At 41.3% G+C, this 21,054-nt stretch overlaps 1 protein-coding gene across 13 annotated transcripts in view; it reads left to right on the top strand.

The window, feature by feature from the left end:
- cntln (centlein, centrosomal protein) overlaps nt 1–21,054 on the top strand; it is a 377,543-nt gene that overhangs the window by 294,710 nt on the left and 61,779 nt on the right. For all 13 annotated transcript variants that reach the window (XR_009129018.1, XR_009129017.1, XR_009129019.1 and 10 more), the window contains 2 exons: nt 2,049–2,165; nt 15,893–15,993. Coding sequence is in view for 10 of the 13 variants with exons in the window: in XM_058066867.1 (XP_057922850.1) it covers nt 2,049–2,165; nt 15,893–15,993 (218 nt within the window). In the remaining 3 variants the exon portion in view is untranslated. The remainder of the gene's footprint in view (nt 1–2,048; nt 2,166–15,892; nt 15,994–21,054) is intronic.

Below are 21,054 nucleotides of genomic sequence, written 5' to 3'. Positions count from 1 at the left end.
GTTAAGTGGAAATGGCGTGAATGGAAGCAACCATTGGTTAGCTTAGTTTTGCACGCTTGTGTGGTTGTGTCCACGACTTTGGCTCGATGAGCATATTTTTACCACGTTGTGTTTAACGACTTTAATATCAGAAACGTTTTACACGACAATGGCGTGTCGATTCTGAGTGGGGAAAAAATACGAGAAGCACCTTTTATTTTTGAATACACATTTTCCACAAACTCAGAATGCACTTTCGTCAACGCCCCTTCAAAATAAGAGCATTATTTGCCCCATGTCTGAGTAAATAAAATAAAAGTGTCATAAAAAATATCTTCCATATGCATGGGAATTGCATGGGTGACTACATCTTCCTCAATCACAAGCACAGGCATTACAGTTTGTTGACCATTTTATAGGAATGTGTGCAGAGGCTGACAAAAGGCTGAAAAGTTAGCCAGTTTGTTACCAATAAATAAATGTGCTTTACAATTTGAGACATTTCATGTTAGTATAGTTTAAGGTTTGTTATTGAAGTTGAACCTTAGATGAATAGAGTGAAATAAGTCAACATCAATAAAATGCATGGAGTTCATGCATCTTTTCATGCTAACTGAACTGAGCTTCCCCAGTGACTTTTGTGAGTTACACAAATGGCCAAGTCTATGTGCAATTTTTTTAGGCATATTTTCCCAGGTGGGAAAAAGTGGGACGCTCAAATTTTGACTTTCCGCTGTCTACTTTCTCCGCTTGTAGTTAGTTCCTTGATTCGGCGGAAATGAGACAGCCAAGTGGTTGTAGAGTTTGGGTGTGAGAGCAGATAAAAGTTGTCTTCATCTGCTTCCAGTTCAATGTGTGTCTACCCAAAAAGCCGTTTTAGCTTGCTAATGAAAGACAAATTGGAATTGAATGCCTGAGGCGATGACGGCTGATTTGGGTTTTGTCGGGTTGCACTGTGGAGTTTGAAGGAGGCGGCACCTACTGAAGACAAAACGCAAAGTCCCATTAAGTATTCATAAATGAGGTGGAGACATTTGCAGGCCCTTGTTTGTGAGTGCGTCTGCTTCTGCCCCGTTATTTACATTTGCAAGGCACACAGGGAGTGTTCCCCGCTGCCTCGGCCATACAAAGCAGCGCCCTGGGCTTTAACAAACATGCATGTTAGGCCACTACATGATTAGCCACTAAAATGTCAAAATCAAGGCCTGCTCATTTGAATAGTGCAATGTCTGGGCCCCCGTAACGAAAACAGAGTGCGGCTAAGGGCCTTGTTACCTTGTGTGAATGGACCGCAGGCGGCAAGGTTATGCACAGTAGCAGCCATCATCCCTATAGGATAATACTTGTTTTCATATGTATATATCTCTCCCTCCCATAAGCATAGCTGTAAGATTTTCTGTGTACTGTGTTTTTCGAACCCACTGACTAAAAACATGACAAGGTTAACAGACCGCACACAATTATATATACTTATACAGTAAACCTCGGATATATCGGACTCGGATATATCGGAAATTCGCTCACAACGGACAGATAAAAAGAACCGATTTTTCTGTAATGCATTTCCAATAAAAATTCATTGCATATATCGGATTTTTTATAACGGATTTCACCTATTTCGGACAAAATCTCCAGTCCCGTTCCAATGCATTTCCATTAAATTTCCCTCGCATATATCGGATGGCCGCATCGTGGCGCTCCGATTCGCCGAATCGTGACAGGCCGCTATACGACGTCATTTGCAGCGTTTGCAGCGTTGCCTGCGCGTCCAGGTACATTGGAAACATAGTCAAGGAAGTGCCTTTTTATAACGGATAAAATCCGATTTACGCATATACCGGATATAAATCCGATATATGCTTAAAACTGACATTTTCCGGTATACGCATATAACGGATTTCGCTTATATCGGACAAAACCAGTGGGAACAATTGAATCCGATATATCCGAGGTTTACTGTATGTATTACAATACCCAGGTTTAGGGGGCGTTAAGGAGTCCATCAGTTGCATTATTTAATTAAGAAGTGTGTCTTTCTACTTTTCTCCATGGTTTTGTTTCATGTTCAGACCACGTGGAAGGTTGCCACGTGCACAGCCATGGCAGCTCAGACAAGAGGACAGCGACGCCGTGTGGAACGAGCTAGCCTACTTCAAAAACCTCACCAGGAAACTCACTCTGGAGAAGTAAGTCACATTTTAAGTACTTAAAGCACTACACTTCTATTTGTCTTTATGAGGATACGGACACACTGCCCCATCTTAGTTCTGGTTTCCCAACTTCATAACGTCATCTCGGCGATAGTGATTGCATTCATGAAGTGACACGTCTCCATGGAGTATCGAGTGAGCGATTCAAAATCATATATTATATTTCTATTGTAAAACGTGTCTGTTATTATTAAAGGGAACCTATTGTGCAAATTTTTCGACCCTGGTAATGGTAATGGTTTTATTTCATTTGAACATGCAGCAGATTACAATTGAATGCATCACATAATCAGTTCACAGTTCCACATGTCCAAAAGGAGTAGGAAGAAGCAAAGCTTATTAAATCCTACCCCTCCATCTGGTACTTTTACAATCGGTAACTGTTACATTTGTTCACTTCCTGCTTTCCATAATTCAGTTTAAGGTTTGTTTGTTTTTTTTTAATAGTATGCCGAAGTACGAGGTGATACAAGGTGACCCGTTGTATTGAGTTGTGGTCTCCTATAGAGCAGCTAAACACAATAACCCGTTCAGAAAATGTTTTAGATCTTCCAGAATCTGTACCTATTCCAGCTGTATTTCCTTTGATTCGTGCTTCCTGCCAAAAAGGTCTGTTTTCATTTATTCCACCCACGGCCCGCCCCCGGGCACGCTCACTCTGCTGTGATTGGTCTCACGCCCAAAGTGCTTTCTAACTATGAACCATATAAGGAAGTCTGCCACTCTGTGACATCACAAAGGGAAAGTTTTACCACGCCTTTTGAAACTGAGCGTTTTGAGCCATCTCAAACTTCTTTCAGGACTCACTCCAAATGCACAGACCTCATTATCTGAAACTTTGGTATAGTTTAACCCAAAAATACAACATTCTAACTACATTTATAGGTCAGAAAAGTCAGCACGCTTTTGAGGACGAAAATGTACACATTCTGGACAGAGAAGGGGGATGGTTTGAAAGAGCAGTGAGGGAAGCCATTTAGCAGCGAACATTCACACAGGAGCTGCTGTCAGCAACAACTCACAACAGCCACTCGAACACAGTCACCTCTAGCTGACATCAAACACGTCACTTCCCAGGCCCGGCTTCTTAAAGGTCCACCTTACAGGTCCTAGATGTTACACTACATATCACACCCCCTGAATGCCTCAAATTTTTACTTTTGTTTGTGTCGCCATTTCTACGTGTGAAAGTGCTTGATTTAGGGTGTGATGTTCGAACCGTGATGTCGGACTGAAACGAGTGTGTTCATGGCATCGTGCCGTGCCTTGGCCCACCTCTTCACAATCGTGCCAAAAGAGGGGAAGTATGCTGAGCTGGAAAAAAAAACGGTTTGCCTCACTCCTCACTTGTCTTTGGGCAAATATTTGTAAAACAAAGTCTACTCCTTTTAGTTTCTCTTGTCTCCTTTTCCTCTCGTCGTGTAGTGCAGCCATTGTTGTCTTGTTTGATCTAGAGAAGCCCTTGTAACTGCAGTACTACCGGTGACCCTTGGTGACGCTCCACAGCAAAGCTTGGCCTCCAGCCATCATCTTCTCTTCTCCCGCGTCTCCCCCAGCCTTCACCTTTTCTCACCTCCTCCATCCTCCTCCTCCACTGCGCTTTCTTTCCTCTTCACTTTTTCCTCCTCCTTGCCTTCCCAGTTGCCTCCCTCCGGCCCTCTGTGATGCCGCTGTATAGGTTGAGGCCAGAAAATGTGGTGCCCCCCCCCACCCCCTTCCCCTCTGCTCACCCCCCTGCCCTGTCCTGCTAATCCCAGCTGAGCTCATTATGATATAGCCCGGCTGCCTTTCTCCAAGCCTGCACTGTCTGAGCTAATTACAGGCTAGTAGCCCTATTGCCGCTGATGCTGCCTGTTAAGACATGTCCGTCCGCCAGCCTGCCTGCCTGCCTGCCCTCTTGCCTGCCCAGCTCCGACTGGAACTCAGTAGTGTACTGGGTGTAATGGGGGAGATGGGCGTGGGGCTGGTGCTTCAGGCGGGGCCAAATAGACCACATAGAGGGTTCTTGAAACTGACCTACACAGGAGGAAAACACAAGGGATGAGCCTTTTTTTCCTGATGGGGCCCTGTCCCCTGGGCTTAGTTCACATGCCCCTGACCAGATATACCCCCCCAAGTTAAATTTACTGAAACACTAATACACAGTAAAAGTAAATTGCATGTACAGTAGCGGTGACACACAATTCATTCATTCATTTTCTATGACACTTAATCCTCATTAGGATCACGGGGGTATGCTGGCGCTTATTTATATATTATTTATATGTTTAAATAATATTATATAACTTATATTAATATATAAGTTATATGTTTATATGTTTAAAAAGTTGTGATGGAGTGAAACCATGAAATTCGAAGCACAAAGTGGCGAGGGATTACTGTACAGTCAGGAGTTTTGTGACAGCAAACACATTCACTGTAAATAATATCTTATGGCAAACATTCATTTCATCCATTTTCTACCGCTTATCCTCACAAGGGTCGAAGGGGTGCTGGAGCCTATCCCAGCTGTCTTCGTGCGAGAGGGGGGGTACACCCTGGACTGGTGGCCAGCCAATCACAAGGCACATATAGACAAACAACCATTCACACTCACATTCATACCTATGGACAATTTGGAGTCGCCAATTAACCTAGCATGTTTTTGGAATGTGGGAGGAAACCGGAGTACCCGGAGAAAACCCATGGGGAGAACATGCAAACTCCACACAGAGATTGCCGAGCAATCGAACTCGGGTCTCCTAGCTGTGTGGCTTGTGTGCTAACCACTTGACACCGTGCAGCTCCTTATGGTTTTGAAATTACAAAGCTGACCAACGTCCCTCACCTGCAAAGTCAAAGTGAGCAGATGTATTCCACTTCTACTCACATCCTCCCTGTTGTGAGCAGCAAAAGTTAAATGTAAGCTTGGACGCAAAGTGCCAAACTGACAGGCAAAGAGTAGTCACAGCGTGCATTTGGGTTGACCGTGTTGATGATTATCACGCTTGTGAAGGTTATGCTATGCAAGCACGGGAGCAATATTCTTACTAATGGCCAATTAACTCCTGGTAGCCTGAAAATTAAGAGCCAAATAAAGAGCGGTTTTAAAAGTTGTAAACGCCACTGGTGTTAATCAGTATGTTCAGCTCTCCAGCACAGATGCTCCCGATCGCCTCTTCCGCAAACAACACTTTGTAAGCGTCGTCCATCGGGCCAAAATGACTGTTTGTCTCTATGAGTGCAGCTGTGCAGTGTAACCCGCACAGTGCAAAGATAAGGTTAACTCCTCCTGGAAGATTCACTCTTGTAAGTCAAGGTTGAGTGAGATGATGACCGTCGTCAATTTTAAAGTACGGATAACCAGATGTTGGGCAACGGAATATAAGATAAAGGTATTTTCACTGAGCCTTCCAGCAGGGCATCCCACAGTCGGATAATTAGATGTGTGACGATTAAACACAACAATGACTTTCAATGCAACAGTTGTATGAGTTAAATGTCACACTCCGCTATTCCCGAGTACCCTTACACACAGACCTTATCCAGCATCTGTCAAGGATCTAACACAGGGGTGGGCAAACTACGGCCCGGGGGCCACATGCGGCCCGCCAAGTGTTTGAATACGGCCCAAAGTATTTCATTGAAACTTAATATACAACCTGGCATTATGGTATAACCTTGGTACACCATGGTACAAGTACATATAGCTGATTGCACTACATTTTTACAGATACAATAATTCCAGGTGGACTGTTACGTGTAAAATATATAGTATGCACCCCCCCTTCATCAATTTTGTTCAATCAATGCGGCCCGCGAGTCAAAAAGTTTGCCCACCCCTGCTCTAACACTACCTCAGAATACGAAACATTTTATTCCATTTTGGTGCCATTAACACAGCACAACAACCAATAAAATACCTTGGCGCTTGCTAGGAAGGGTGTGGCTCCTCATACCAATATGAGCAAGGGCCATTACTTTACATTTCATTACGGGTCATGTCAGGTGTCCTCAAAAGGTCAGTAGTTTGGCTTTATTTCCATTATATACAGTGTGTGGAGTACCTCAGAGGTCGGTCCTTGGGCCAGAATGGTTTCTTTTGTATATTAATGATTTTGTTTTTTGTATCCAAACTGCTCACATGAACACTGTTTGCAGATGATACTACTTTATTTTATTGTGAGGAAGATATAACACAGACGTTGAATGTGGTTAAACAAAAATGTCAAAAAATAAATAAAAACGTGGTTTGATGTAAATAAATTATCAATAATTGTTGACAAAAAACAAACTTCATGATATTTAGTAACGGTGGGAGACGCTGGTGCTTCCCTTAATATAGATGGCATTGAAGTTAAGTAATGGAAACCAAGTTTTTCAGTATATGTTTTGTAGGCATTTCCCCATACTTCAGTGCAATACGTCAGACATGGAAAATCATGGTGTACAGAAGAAAGTGATATAGAGATTGCTTAAAATTGTTTAAATTTCATGAATTAGTAGATTTTAGTATTTTGCCAATTATGCTGAAAAATTACAAAAAAATGCCAATCAACATTCAGAAAAGATTTTAAAAAAGAGAAACTAAGTCTAAGTTCAATGAAACTGAGATCTTTAAAAAAAAAAAAAAAAACATGATTCAGGACTAAACTGATGGAATGTCGTGTTTTTTGTAGGAGTCATTTTATGGAACAATCTGAACAAAGAATCCAAGTCATTCAAGTCAGACATCATTGAAAAGAATGGTTAAAGCCAGTATGTTCAGGGAATATAAAATATGTTATGTTTGATTGTCATACCATGGTTATTTTTGTGGTGGGAAATAGAACTGAGGAGTTGTGTAGCCTGTGTAGCCAGCTGCTATAGGTATATTTTTTTGTTTATGTTGTTGTTTTTAATTGCTTTCCTTGTGGCTGGATTCTGGGTCTGGGGGCAGAGACAATAAGACTTGTCTTCTTTTAGCTCCCTTTCATTCTGGACTGAAGAGTCCTGTGTCTGTTATATTGTTTTTATTTAGATTGAAATAAGTGTCTAGTTGGTGATACAAGAGAAGTCCATCAAAAGCCTTGGTCGCTGGTACAACGTTGATCTCAAAGACACCAATAACGCGGAACAACTGATGGAGGATACCATAACGGGCCTCAGGCAAATTAATAACGCTGCTCTCCCAGGGAAGCTGAAGCTTTTGTGCTTCCAGTTTGGACTTTTGTCCAGAAGGTGTACGTGGTCACCTTATCTAATGCTAACAGACTGGAGCCATTGGTTAACACGCAAGTGAGGAAGTGGCTCAGACTGCCGAAATGCCTAAGTAGAATAGACCCCTATGGCAAGGGAACTCTCTCACTGCCAATTTCAAGCCTGGTAGAAGAGTACAAATGTACAGTTCGGTACACATGTGTATCGAACAATGTGTAAGCCTATCCCAGCAGTCTTTGGGCTAGAGGCGGGGTACACCCTAGACTGGTGGCCAGCCAATCACAGTTCACATATAGACAAACAACCATTCACACTCACATTCATACCTATGGACAATTTGGAGTCGCCAATTAACCTAGCATGTTTTTGGAATGTGGGAGGAAACCGGAGTACCCGGAGAAAACCCACACATGCACGGGGAGAACATGCAAACTCCACACAGAGATGCCCGAGGATGTAATTGAACTCGGGTCTCCGAGCTGTGAGGCCTTTATGCTAACCACTCAATCGCCGTGCAGCCCTATACTGGTCATATATTTCATATTTCATATTATCTTGTAAACTGTATTTGTATATAATCCTGGGTAAAATTACTTTTTAGGTTGTTTATGTTGTTTATTGGGATAGGCTCCAGCACCCCCGCGACCCTCGTGAGGAAAAGCGGTAGAAAATGAATGAATGTTGTTTATTTTTAGATTGTTTGTTTATTTTATTCTATTTAACTGCTATTGTCCTCTATTGTCAATTTTCCCACTGAGGTACGGAAAAAGGTTCTTATTTATATAATATATTTAATAAATCTTATCTTAATATGGCAGCATTTTGTAAGTCATTATAGTACAGTACAAATAACGGCAAAGGAGGAAAAGTGTGAAGGTAACCATAGAGCCAGAAGGGATAGACTCGGCTGCTCAGTATGTGCAGTACACTCAATTGAACATCTCTATTATGACCAAAAAGCACATAATTATAATTAAATCTAGCAATACGTTAAAAGGGCCACCAGGGGCCATTCCATTCTCTGCCTGGTCAGGTGATCTCACAGAAGTTTGACTTTATTGAAAAAGGAAGCAGTATCCTTTTTTTCTGGGAAGAATTTTGAATTTTCACTGCACCTCGACTGCTGAATGCATTTCTGTGTTGTGATTGAGATGTCCTCGTGTCTGCAATGGCTGTCTAGTAACAGAAGACTACATGCCATGCAGGGTGGGCCAGAAAACCCGCAGTGGGATCCTTTTTATCTGCCTCATTATGCACCTTTCTCCACTCAGTGTCCGCGCTTGTTAATTGTTGTAAAAGGTTTGTTGGTAAAAAAAGAGGCAGGCATTATTTAGGCATCCTAAGTAGAGTAAACACATGCAGCGCGCCCGCAGACTTAAGATGCTACACTCAGACAACATCAAAGTATAAATTAGCCAGCGTTTACTGGTGGTGGGGGGCTGGGGGAGTGCAAAGCCTTTGAGATCATTTGCAGCGGCATCAGTGTAAGCTCCCGTACAGAGTGACCATTACAGACATGCCCCCTCCCCACAACGGGCGACGTTGACTCTAATTAAGCTTAATAAAGTTCACCACCATGTTACTCATCTTTCTTTTCGTTTCATCTTGATTGGCTAAAAGGTAATACATGTAATGAGTGTCTTTTGCCCCCGCCCTTCACAACCATGGAGGAGGGGACATATTTGCTCACCAGACCAAAATTTTTCTGCATGTTTTTAAGCTTTTCTCCTTCATTAATTATTTGGGAAATTAATTATTTTTCAGTGGGGTGTTATTTTGCACTTTGTAATTATAATGCATGCTTCAGTGTTGCCATGCGGTCTTAGCGTCTCTCAAAGCAGCAAAGAAATTAGGACATAAATAATGCACTTCAAAAATAAAAATGTGCTGTGTTTAAGTAGTCACATAATCAGACATTAATTGTTTTTATTTGTACAAATGCAAAAACAGGCATACCTTCCCTATTAGTGGTCTACACCTTTTTCATGCATATGCTTGTATTTACTGTATGTGTTTATTTATTCATATCATTACTCTTTGTTTTTTTCTATTTTTTCCTTTTTTATTTATTTATTTTTGGCTATAAACGGTATAGGCCGAGTGGTTATTGCGCAGGCCTCACGGCTAGACCCGAGTTCAATTCCACCCTCGGCCATCTTTGTGTGGAGTTTGCATGTTCTCCTTGTGCATGTGTGGGTTTTCTCCGGGTATACTTCGGTTTCCTCCCACATTCCAAAAACATGATAGGTTAATTGGCGACTCCAAATTGTCCATAGGTATGAATGTGAGTGTGAATGGTTGTTTGTCTATATGTGCCCTGTGATTGGCTGGCCACCAGTCCAGGGTGTACCACCCCTCTTGCCCGAAGACAGCTGGGATAGGCTCCAGCATCCCCCGCGACCCTTGTGAGAATAAGCGGTAGAAAATGAATGAATCAGGCGATTTATCTTTTTAAAATGTCCACTTTTAACATACAACCCAAGTACAAGCCTGGCAACGTAAACAGAGGATCTGGCTTACAGCCATGCCCATATATGGAAGTCCACATCACAGAGGGGCAGTTTTACCACACCTTCTGAAACCGAGCGTTTTGAGCCATCCCAAACTTCTTTCAGGGCTCACTTCAAAAGGCGCAAGCCTCTTTATCTGAAACTTTGTCATCGTTTAACACGAGAATACAACATTCTAACTACAGTTATATGTCAAAAAAGTGGAAAAAGCATCATAGGTCCTCTTTAAATGCAGGAAGTGAAGAAACCATATGATACAGTAACTGATGAGGCATTAATGTGCAAGTTGCAAGCATGTCCAAAACATTACCATTTTCAGACTTAGTTTGTCTTCTTACATTAGGCTCAGCTTAAATGCAACAACAACAAGCTATGGCCCCACCACCCCCACCCACTTCTTTTTACTTTATCCACTCGAGACCCTCTATGAACACGGAACCCTCTAGCTTGAGTCTGACTACAGGGGTATCCCCTCAACAGCCCTCAAAACAAGCTTCTTTCTCCAACAATGGAAATGCCAGAGGTATTTTTTCCACTTTCTTCCTTGTATATTTTTATGTTCCTAACAAGTAGTTGTCTTCCTATAGTGCAAGCACAATGGCCGCAGATGATGCGGCTGTGCTGTTGTACACCCTTGTGGATGGAGGAGACCTGGCGGTTGTGTGCACCAAAGCTGAGCGAGATGCAGCATCGGTAGAGTGGAGATCAAATGACATAGAGAGAGAATTGCTGTGGGCGAAAGTTCTAGCGCTCTACAGGAGAGAAATTGTTTTCAAAAATGGGGCCAAAAAGAGCAGCTTGAAATACAGACTACCATTGCGGAGCACATCAACATGTAGCCTTTAGATATCTGTCCTTGCTTAAAATGTCTTCCGACCTCACAGTTTCAAGAAATAGAGATAGGAGTCTTTATTTACTAATGCCGTATAGGATTATAGGGATGTTATTTAATGTCCACAGGTCTCTTGAGAGCCAGGTTTCTGTACTTCATTACAACACTACAGCCCATGTGATCACAAAAGCAGTAGCATGCTAGTGTGCTGACAAAGTACTAGTAGGAGCAATATCAAAGTTGAAAAAGTCATGGAAGCCGAGTGCAAAACCTGACATGCACAAGTCCCCAGCCGTGGCACAGGACACTAACCCCCATCGAGCATAAAGTTGCACCACAAAAAACAGCATGAGGATTAAAACAAAACCCAAACGTTCGTCCCCAACAAACACCCAACACAAACCACCAATGCTGTGAGAACGTGAGTTTTTCTCAGACCTACTGTTGCTGACTATTGTTCAAGGAATATAATATTGATTAAGCCTTTTCTAACATTCCACACCACAAAGTTTGTATAACTTGTGTTGATATCGAGTCGGATAGACATGGGTATCGACTGTGTATTGGTATTGGTATTGTATCAGAAGTGAAATAGTTGTAACAAGACACCCCTAGTTACTTGTGCATGCATTCGAATGCACTCTGCTCACGAGACGAGATGATACACAATATTGAGTTCACGAGAACAAGACAAGATGATATTTTTACATTACTTTGAAGAAAACTACAATGACAAAATAAACAACCGGAAAAACAAGCCCATTCATTCATTTTGTACCGCTAATCCTAACGAGGGTCGTGCGGATGCTGGAGCCTATCCCAGCTGTCTTCAGGCAAGAGGCGGGGTACAACCTGGACTGGTCGCCAGCCAATCACAGGGCACATATAGACAAACAACCATTTACACTCACATTCATACCTATGGACAATTTGAAGTCATGCTAGTAACCTAGCATGTTTTTGGAATGTGGGAGGAAACCGGAGTAACCCGCAGTAACGGAGAAAACCCACCCATGCACAGGGAAAACATGCAAACTCCACACAGAGATGATCGAGGGTGGGATTGAACTCGGGTCTCCTAGCTGTGAGGTCTGCATGCTAACCACTCGTACGCCGTGCAGCCCGGAAAAACAAGCTTTTTTATTTAACTCCCAAAATAATGAAGGTATATTTTCGGGAAAAAAAAATATGTCGCCAGCATGCAGCCTTAAACTGTTGAACTTTTTTCCACAAATTGAAACAAAAACAAAAAAAATTATAAGTCAAAACACTAGGAGTTGTAACTGCTACTACTAATCATTAATTGATGTGTATCTATGTAAATGAACCAGGGAGTCATGAAATATATGCTACTATGTTTTGAAGTATTTTGATCTGACAAATCTGTAGTAACTTTGATCAAATGTAGAATTACTCAGTTTCTGATTGGACATTAACACGACAGCAGGAAAAAACAGATACACACCTCGAGCGGTTTGCAAGATTTATGTTTGTGCATAAAGCACTTAATGTATGGTTCCAATTCTAAATTGTGCATTGCCACTTCCATCTTACTGTACATGTATTATCATTCCCAGTATAGCGATGCTGTAGTTCAGTCTGATTGGATTGTTTTTTATCTTGTGACACACCTTTTGAAATGAAATTAATATTTCTACTTGAGTTCACAGTGATTACAAAATTTGACATCAAACATGGCAGCACCCACAGGTCAAATAGAAGATTCTAAAACCATGTCACCAAGTTACCAACTCTGATCTGCATGTCAAATTTGATTTATATAGCGTCAATTTACTAGAGAAATGAGTGTGTACACATTGAACCGCTCTCGAAAAAACGACCCGAACCTCACATGAACAATTTGGCACATTCACTTAAGTGCACCTGTAATGGTAACATAATCACTGTTATTGTAATTGTTGCTATTCGAATTATTATTATGTCGTCAGCCATGTCTTTTCAGAGATGTGACAAAATTTTAAGTGGATTTTTTTTTTTTATTCAATATCGCGAATGTGACTTTTGTTACTTTGTTGTTTGCAGCTAAAAGTACAAATAACTGACCTATATGTCATAATTGGAGCAAGATAATTACAGTATGTCCTTTCAGTCTAGCCTTTTGTCTGGCACATCCGTTATTACTGTGGCACAGCACAATTATTGCACTGGGCCGATTCAATATAATCCCTTTCTTCATTTGAGAACCAAATTGAATGTTTTTGCATGTTTTTTTTTTTTTTTTTTTGAGGAGGGGGTTAGCTGCCTTTTGTATCAATAACACCAGCATCTCCAAGAGGAACATGAGATGGATCAGGCACCTTCCACTTACTGCATATTTCAGCTCATTTGTCCCATTAACAGCCGGGACACAGGAGGCAGCGCTGGTGCCTCATCGACTTGAGTTCATTTATGGAGGAAAATCCATAAAAGAGCGACACATATCCATCTGCTTCCTCCCCTCCTCGGGGATAGTCATTTGTGTACTTATTTAAGCTGCGGTCAGCCATTAGGCCAGGCGTTTACTGGACTGTGAGGGCTAAAAAGCTAATTATTTCCCTTCCCTGTGCAATGGCCATAACTTTTCCCCAGGTTGTTTTTCCTGGCATTTGGCAAGAGAAACATCTCTTGTAAAATTAAAGAGTTAGTTAATTGCCATTGTGGTGTCCACGGTACACCAAATACAGCTGGATATAGTGCGTGTTGGGTTTGTGTAAAGGAGGTTCGTGCCACGACACTAACTGGAGATTGTCTCTGCCGTTTCGCTCTCGACTTTGGAGCAGAGGGGAGGGAAATTAGGTGTGTGTTTTTCAGGTGTTCCTGTCTCACCGGGGCTTGTGTGGGTAATCCTCGCTAGACCTTGAGTCCTAATAATAACTTGAAAGTGCAAAGTCTCCAGAATGGCTGCACATACAGTAATTAGCCTTTAGCAGGAATCAAGCTAATTGCAGAGTGGTAATTGGGCACACTTTCTCAGTCGGCTTGTCTGCACGACGCGCACACTATGCACAGCTTCCTCCCACCTTTGCTTTTCCTCTCACTTGTCACTTTGATTTTCTTTTGAATAAAAAAAAAATACACTTTAATTAATTTCTTCTTCATGTCATCTCTTCTGGTGGGAGGTGAATTCAGAGCATGGGATTCAGAGAGAAACGTGTTACTACAATAATGGAGTCCGCAGTGGGATGTAGTGGGATATTTGTGGAAATTTGAAACTGTTCATTATATATACAGTAGTGTGTGTGTGTGTGTCCCGTCTTAGTCCCGTCTTTTTAATGCAACACACAACATAGGACAACACACCACTGATTAACTCAAGTTAAGTAGATGGCTTGCGCGTAGAATACACACCTCAGAATATGAAAAAAAATCTACATTCGGAAAGAGTAGAAAATTAAACAACGCATCGGTCGCACATGTGCGCATTTGGGTGGCTGATTTAGTGCCTGTGAGGAAAGAAGTATGTCGTAATCTTTGGGATTTGCCAAGGTGTACTACCGCCAATACTCAATCACATGGACACATACACGTGTCCCGTGATGGGTTCTTGCATCATGTGACATCTGCCATTTGCAATCATGGACAAAAGGATAGGAACAGGAGAATGTGGATAAGGGCGTCACTTTGATTCATTTTGATGGAAAAAAGCCGAAACAAACAAACAAATTCAAAGTCAAAATGCTGTTTTTCAATGAAACCTTTTATTATTCAGAGAAAAAACATCCAAAGCTACATGCTACATGTCCCTGTGTGAAAAAGTGATTCCCCCTAAAGCTAATAACTGGTTGGCAGCAACAACTGCAATCAAGCATTTACAATAACTTGTAAGGGTTGCACGGCGGAAGGGCAGCCGGGTGAGGGCTTGCTGACTGAGGCTCTCAACAGGCCCACTCTACACCCTGGCTTTTTAATGCATGACACTATGTAGGGAGGGGAAAGAGGAAGGATGATAAATACAATTAAATAAATGAATAAATAAACAAAAAATAAAAGAATAAAGGAAGTGGAAGTGAAAAACACTGTAGTTGGGATAGCAGCGACAATAGAGAAGTAGTAAGTGTGATTTTTTAATTTGAGGTATTTTAAAGAATATTTTTCTTTATTCTCTCACATTCATTTTTTAATCTCACTGAAACAATACCATAACATTGAGGTTTTTTATCCATGTTAACTTGTGATGACTGGTGTGGTGACTGTATAGTTGGAGTGGTTTTGTACTGGACTATGTACGATACGATGACTAGTAATGAACTGGTTGCTCTTGGCAGGTAGTTGGGTGCCTCAAGCTGGGTGAGGGTGGTTGGATGTGGGGTTTTCATTCTGGTCGACAAGGAATAATATATGTTTTGTTGGGATGAGGTTGGAATCTGGGTGGTTAGGGGGGTGGGACTCTAAGTCTTGACATCTTCCCATTCCCTTTCGAACATGTGTATGTTTATATGTACATTTATATGGCATTTTTATTTGTGTTGATTTATGTTTGTTTGGTTGTGCTTTGGATGATGTTCGAAAAAAAGCAGGGGGAAAAAAAACAGATATGACAATACAACGGAACCTCCAAATTTTTGGACTTCCTATTTCTAAATAATAACTACCATCCAGGGCGGCACGGCGGTCAAGTGGTTAGTGCGCAGACCTCACAACTAGGAGACCAGGGTTCAATTCCACCCTCGGCCTTCTCTGTGTGGAGTTTGCATGTTCTCCCCGTGCATGCGTGGGTTTTCTCCGGGTACTCCGGTTTCCTCCCACATTCCAAAAACATGCTAGGTTAATTGGCGACTCCAAATTGTCCATAGGTATGAATGTGAGTGGGAATGGTTGTTTGCCCTGTGATTGGCTGGCGACCAGTCCAGGGTGTACCCCGCCTCTCGCCCGAAGACAGCTGGGATAGGCTCCAGCACCCCCGGGACCCTTGTGAGGAAAAAGCGGTAGAAAAAGAAGGAATGAATGAACTACCATCCAAGTATAAAGAGAAGTCATTTACTGTACAATAAAACTAAAATAAAACAAGGACACTCACACTTTGAAGACTAGTTTTTTTTTATTTTTTGTGGGAACAAGACGGTTTTCACCTTGTGGTGTGTTATGTAGTGTCATAAGTGTATCATTAGTGTCGAAAAAAAAAACAAGGTTTGACTGTATTATGAATGGAATATAATTTGCGTCATCTGTGTGTGTGATTGCAGGACCGGGTTGGATGAAGAACTGGACATGCTGCGAGTCCAGTCTGCAGTAGACCGGGCCACTGTGAAAGAACTCCACCTCTGTCTCACTGAACAACACCAGGGTGAATCATGCTGCATTTCTATTTTTTCTATTTCTATTTCTATTCTGTGACATCACGCCATTATGTAGTGATGGCTTTTGACTGCATTTCCTTCATTGAATACAGGGAACATTCATGCTGCTCTATTGGGTTGGAATGTCCCACCTTTAACATTGTAATGTTAATGTAAGAACTGTAAGAACCAGCATAGAGAAGATACAGGCTGGACATGACGGCACCTTTTGACTCTTCTTCTCTGTTCCAATTTGTGTGTCGAATTAACAAGGCAACCCTCATTGGAATTAATTGGACAACTCAATTAGGACTTCATCACACCCCCCCCTCTGTCTCTCTGCTAATTGATTAGTAGATCAAGCAATGTTCATCTTGTCAGTGCCAATACCGATCCCTATGTTAAAAAGCACATCACTTTTAATTCAATCTGCATCCTTTTTGTCAGACGGTGACCACCACAACCACTATGGCTTTAATTAAGCAGCTCAATAACACATCTGTCCTGCATCACTTTAATCTTCCTCATCATCAATGATGGCGTCTGTTGGAAGAGGTGCGATAAAGTGATTTAAAGGACGGCACTAATTAAAACGGAGGGTCCTTTTCAATTGACAATCGAGCATAAGATAATTACTCAGTGATGTTGTGGACTTTTTTATGTGACATGATACACAGTCAGAGACTTGATGTTACTTGTGATGTAACATTGGATTGTTGCAAATGCAGTGTCCTAAAATGAAGTTAAGCACTAATGTAATGAAGAAACATGACAACTATGCTTTTTGAATAGTGGCGACATATGCCCCTGAGTATGCCCCTCACTAGGGATGGGTTAAACGATTATTTTTGTCATCCATTATAATCTAGGAAATTTTTTGATGCATTGATTAATCTTAGAAATTTATTTTTAAATGCGATTTGATTCGATTTCAATTCAATTATCGATTATCTCCCCATAATGTGACCTATGTAGCAATTAATGCTAATTTATCTCCATGAATAAATCACAAATTTCTTCTTTCCAATATATTTTCAATTTTCATATGTTCAAAAATTTATTGTATTGAACAATACAACAATGGAATCCCATTATAACAAAAATAATGAATCAAATTTTCTTTCAATAAATAAAACTATTGTGCAAAAAAACACAATCTGAGTACGAATACAAACATAACGTCGTGCCAGCCCTACTCCTCACACTGTGTGGCCAACATGCTGACCACTCGTCCACCATGCAGCCAATTGCAAACAAGCATTAAAGTGAAATAGGCTGTTCATCACTTCATTTAAAAGCCAAAATCCCGATAAAAATGTGGTTGATGATCAATGATTTTCTGTCAGGTATTCACACTCATGATGTTTGGATGGCAAAGGCAAAAAAGCTTTCTCTCTTTGAACGTGATCGGATTGCTGAGCTGCATAAGCAGGGCCTGTCACAGCGCACCAATGCTGCTCTGAGTGGACGCAGTAAGGCAGTCATTTGAAACTTCTTAAAAGATTCTGCGGTTCATGGAACAAAAACGTGAAGTGGTAGACCACAAAAAATGTCACAAGCCCTGAGGATCTGTTTAGCTGTCTGGCAGGACACAGGAACCATCCTTTGCCCAAATGAAGGTTGTTACCGGTACCAACTGTAGTCCAATAACCATCAGATGGAATCTGTGGGAGAAGAGTTTTAAGAACATAGAATGTCTTCAAAGGCGACAAAATTGTTCACTTGGAATTTGCACCAGAGCACCAATAATGGGTCACTGAAAAGTGGAAGGAAGTTTTATACTCTGATGAAAAAAAACGTTAACCTTGACGGTCCTGGTGGCTTTCAATGTGACAAGGAGATCCCACCCGAGATCCACGGTACAATTTTCCTTCAATGGAGCTTAATGTTGTGCAGGGGCGTCAAAAAGAAGAATGGATGGGTGGAAAGGCAAGTTTACAAAAATGGACTCAATCAGTTCCAGACGACTATCTTCACCACCTGGAGCAACATTCCCACAAGCCACACCAATTTTTGTCGGGATTAATAAGAACTGCGCAGCTACTCATTACGGAATCCTTTTTTTGTGTTTGAGTTATGGTCTTAAACTTTTTTTTCAGTTCTTCTTTTTGGAGGCTCTTCTTAGAACCTCCTTAAGATCCAACAGCACAAAATGGAAATTCGTACTATTCTTCCACTGGTCTTAAAATTTTGTGTTCTGTGTGGCGGAAAAAAATTATGCAAAAATTTGATTTGTGTCAAAGATCCTCTCGTAAAAACTCCTCTTGTAATTTTTTTTTTTTTTAACTCTGCTTTCTGTCACCCCAACAGATTGTAACGATATGTCAGTAGGCATTTAACTCTAACCTCAGCTATATTGAAAATAAGTTGTGAGTGACTACAACATTCTCTCCTGAACCTCTGTGACCTGATCAAAGAGCCGAGAGCTTGACGCGTTCACACAAGGATTATCTCTAACGAAAGGTAACACATGAAAGGAAGCCGGCTTTTGTGCCCATGAGCAGACATGGAAGGGGACATTAATGTATGCCGCCTTGCCATGACCGCCTCCTCCTCCTCCTCCTCCAGCGGCGGGTGACTAGGGAGCCACCACGTCTTCTTATCAAGGTGCTGCTGAGGTGACAACTCCCAAACCGTCGGTGCCAGAGCTGCTGGGGTAAATTACTCCCAACATGGTTATGTATCGCCGGCGAATAGAGCAGCCCCTCCTGTCCTGTTCGGCTGCTTCCTTCTGATTGGATGTGACATGCCGGGAAGACAAAAGAGCTGGCTAATTCGAAGTAACAAACTTCCCAGGACAAAGCATCCATGCAGCACAAGAGAGCAGCGCAACAGAGCCCGCTCGCGTTTCACTTTGTCCTTCATTTGCCTTTAACCAAGCCCCGGGTAACTGACCTCAGATGTCAACGGCTGAATTATTAGAGCCAGAAATGTCCTCATCGCCACAATTTAATGTAGATTCCATGTTACATTGTCAAGGCAATGTTGTAATCTACAGTGTAGAACAGGCCTCAGTACACCTGTGTGCACTCCCTGCATCGTCACAACATTGTTTAATGTACAATAAGACATAATGTTCAAGGTCATAGATGTTTGTTCACACAAGGTACTGGAAAAAAATGGTCAATCAAATTTCCGTTCATGGAAAACGCATGGGAAATGTGTAATAATGTCATTTATGTGAGTTATCAGTGAAGTAATCCTGGAGTATTACTCCAGGATAAAAGATAAGCAGATGTATCTCCAGTATTGATCTGTGTGACATTAGAAAGTGTCTATAAAGGCTGAAATTGTCCGGGGAAAATTATTCCAGGGAAAGAGTAAGAACCCTGAACAGGCAATACTCAAAATCATCCAAGACAAGCAACCTATATATGCACTTATTAAAACGTTTGGTGGAAAGGTGTGTGCACTCCCTGCATCGTCACGGCATGCTTCTGCAAACATTGTTTAATGTACAATGAGACATAATGTTCAAGGTCATAGATGTTTGTTCACACAAGGTACTGGAAAACCTGGAAAATCGTCAATCAAGTTTCCGTTCATGGAAAACGCATGGGAATTGTGTAGAAATGTCAATTATGTGAAGGGTTATCAGTGAAGTTATCCTGGAGTATTATTCCAGGAAAAAAGATAAGCAGATATATCTCTAGTATTGATCTGTGTGACATTAGAAAGTGTCTGTTAGGGCTGAAATTCCAATAATTCCAAGGAAAGAGTAAGAACCCTGAACAGGCAATACTCAAAAATCCAAGACAAGCGACCTGTATGCACTTGTTAAAACGTTTGGGGGAAATGGTAACTCTGGGCCTTGTTATGGCCGCCGTACACCTGTGTGCACTCCCTGCATCGTCACGGCGTGCTTCTGCAAACATTGTGTAATGTACAATAAGACATAATGTTTAAGGTCATAGATGTTTGTTCACACAAGATACTAGAAAACCTGGAAAATAGTCAATCAAGTATCCGTTCATGGAAAACGCATGGGAATTGTGTAGAAATGTCAATCATGTGAAGGGTTATCAGTGAAGTTATCCTGGAGTATTATTCCAGGATAAAAGATAAGCAGATGTATCTCTTGTATCTCTAGTATTGATCTGTGTGACATTAGAAAGTGTCTGTAAAGGCTGAAATTGTCCGGGGAAAATAATTCCAAGGAAAGGACAGGCAATATTCCATCCATATCCAAGATGAGCAACCTGTACGCACACGTTAAAACAGGGGTCTCAAACTCAATTTACTTGGGGGCCACTGGAGCTCGGGTCTGGGTGAGACTGAGCCGCATCAGGTTTTCCAAAAAAACCAAAATAAAACGCATTTATTAAAAACAAAAAAAATTAAAAAACGTTGCTTTGGTTCCAATTTTCTACAAGAAAAGCTCTGATAAAACATTCCACTGTTCTCAAATATCTTACTTTTTATTTTTCTATACAAAATAAGATGCAAAATAAATAAACAAATCAAGAATAAAGAAAATCAGTCAATCAGTAATAAATAAATAATAATAATAATAATAAAACGGCAAATAATAAAACCTTAAGAAACCACATATAGTTGGTGGGTAGACAAATTATTTTTTCAGATTAAAATTAACAAAGCATTATTAGAGCCCTGTAGACATGACAAAACACGACTATAGTCACATTTATACTCTTTTTATTTACAACATATTGCACAACTGCAGGGTCTTGAAACACATGCTAACTTGCAAACGAGAGAGCTAGCGACCTAAACGGTAGCCTTCAAGTTATTTCCTTTAAACTTAAATAGCCAAAAACTTACCACTTCCACACGGATAGGGAGGATATCTATTAACAGTTATTTAACCTTTAACATGAACATTAATCAAACGTAATAATTTTTTCTGGGTACATGATACCATACAGCATCCATATCAAACTTGTGCGGGCCGCACTAACATTAAACTTTCATATCAAGGCGGGGGCCTCAAACTAGTGTCCTGCGGGCCACATTTGGCCCGCGGGCCGCGTGTTTGAGACCCCTGCGTTAAACCGTTTGAGGAAAATGGTAACTCTGGGCCTTGTTATGGCCTCCATGTGCCTGTATGC

Source organism: Doryrhamphus excisus, chromosome 1 (assembly GCF_030265055.1).
Source record: "Doryrhamphus excisus isolate RoL2022-K1 chromosome 1, RoL_Dexc_1.0, whole genome shotgun sequence".
NCBI lineage: Eukaryota > Metazoa > Chordata > Actinopteri > Syngnathiformes > Syngnathidae > Doryrhamphus > Doryrhamphus excisus.
The sequence above is the reverse complement of the archived record's forward strand: the minus strand, read 5'-3'. Positions and strand labels throughout refer to the sequence as shown.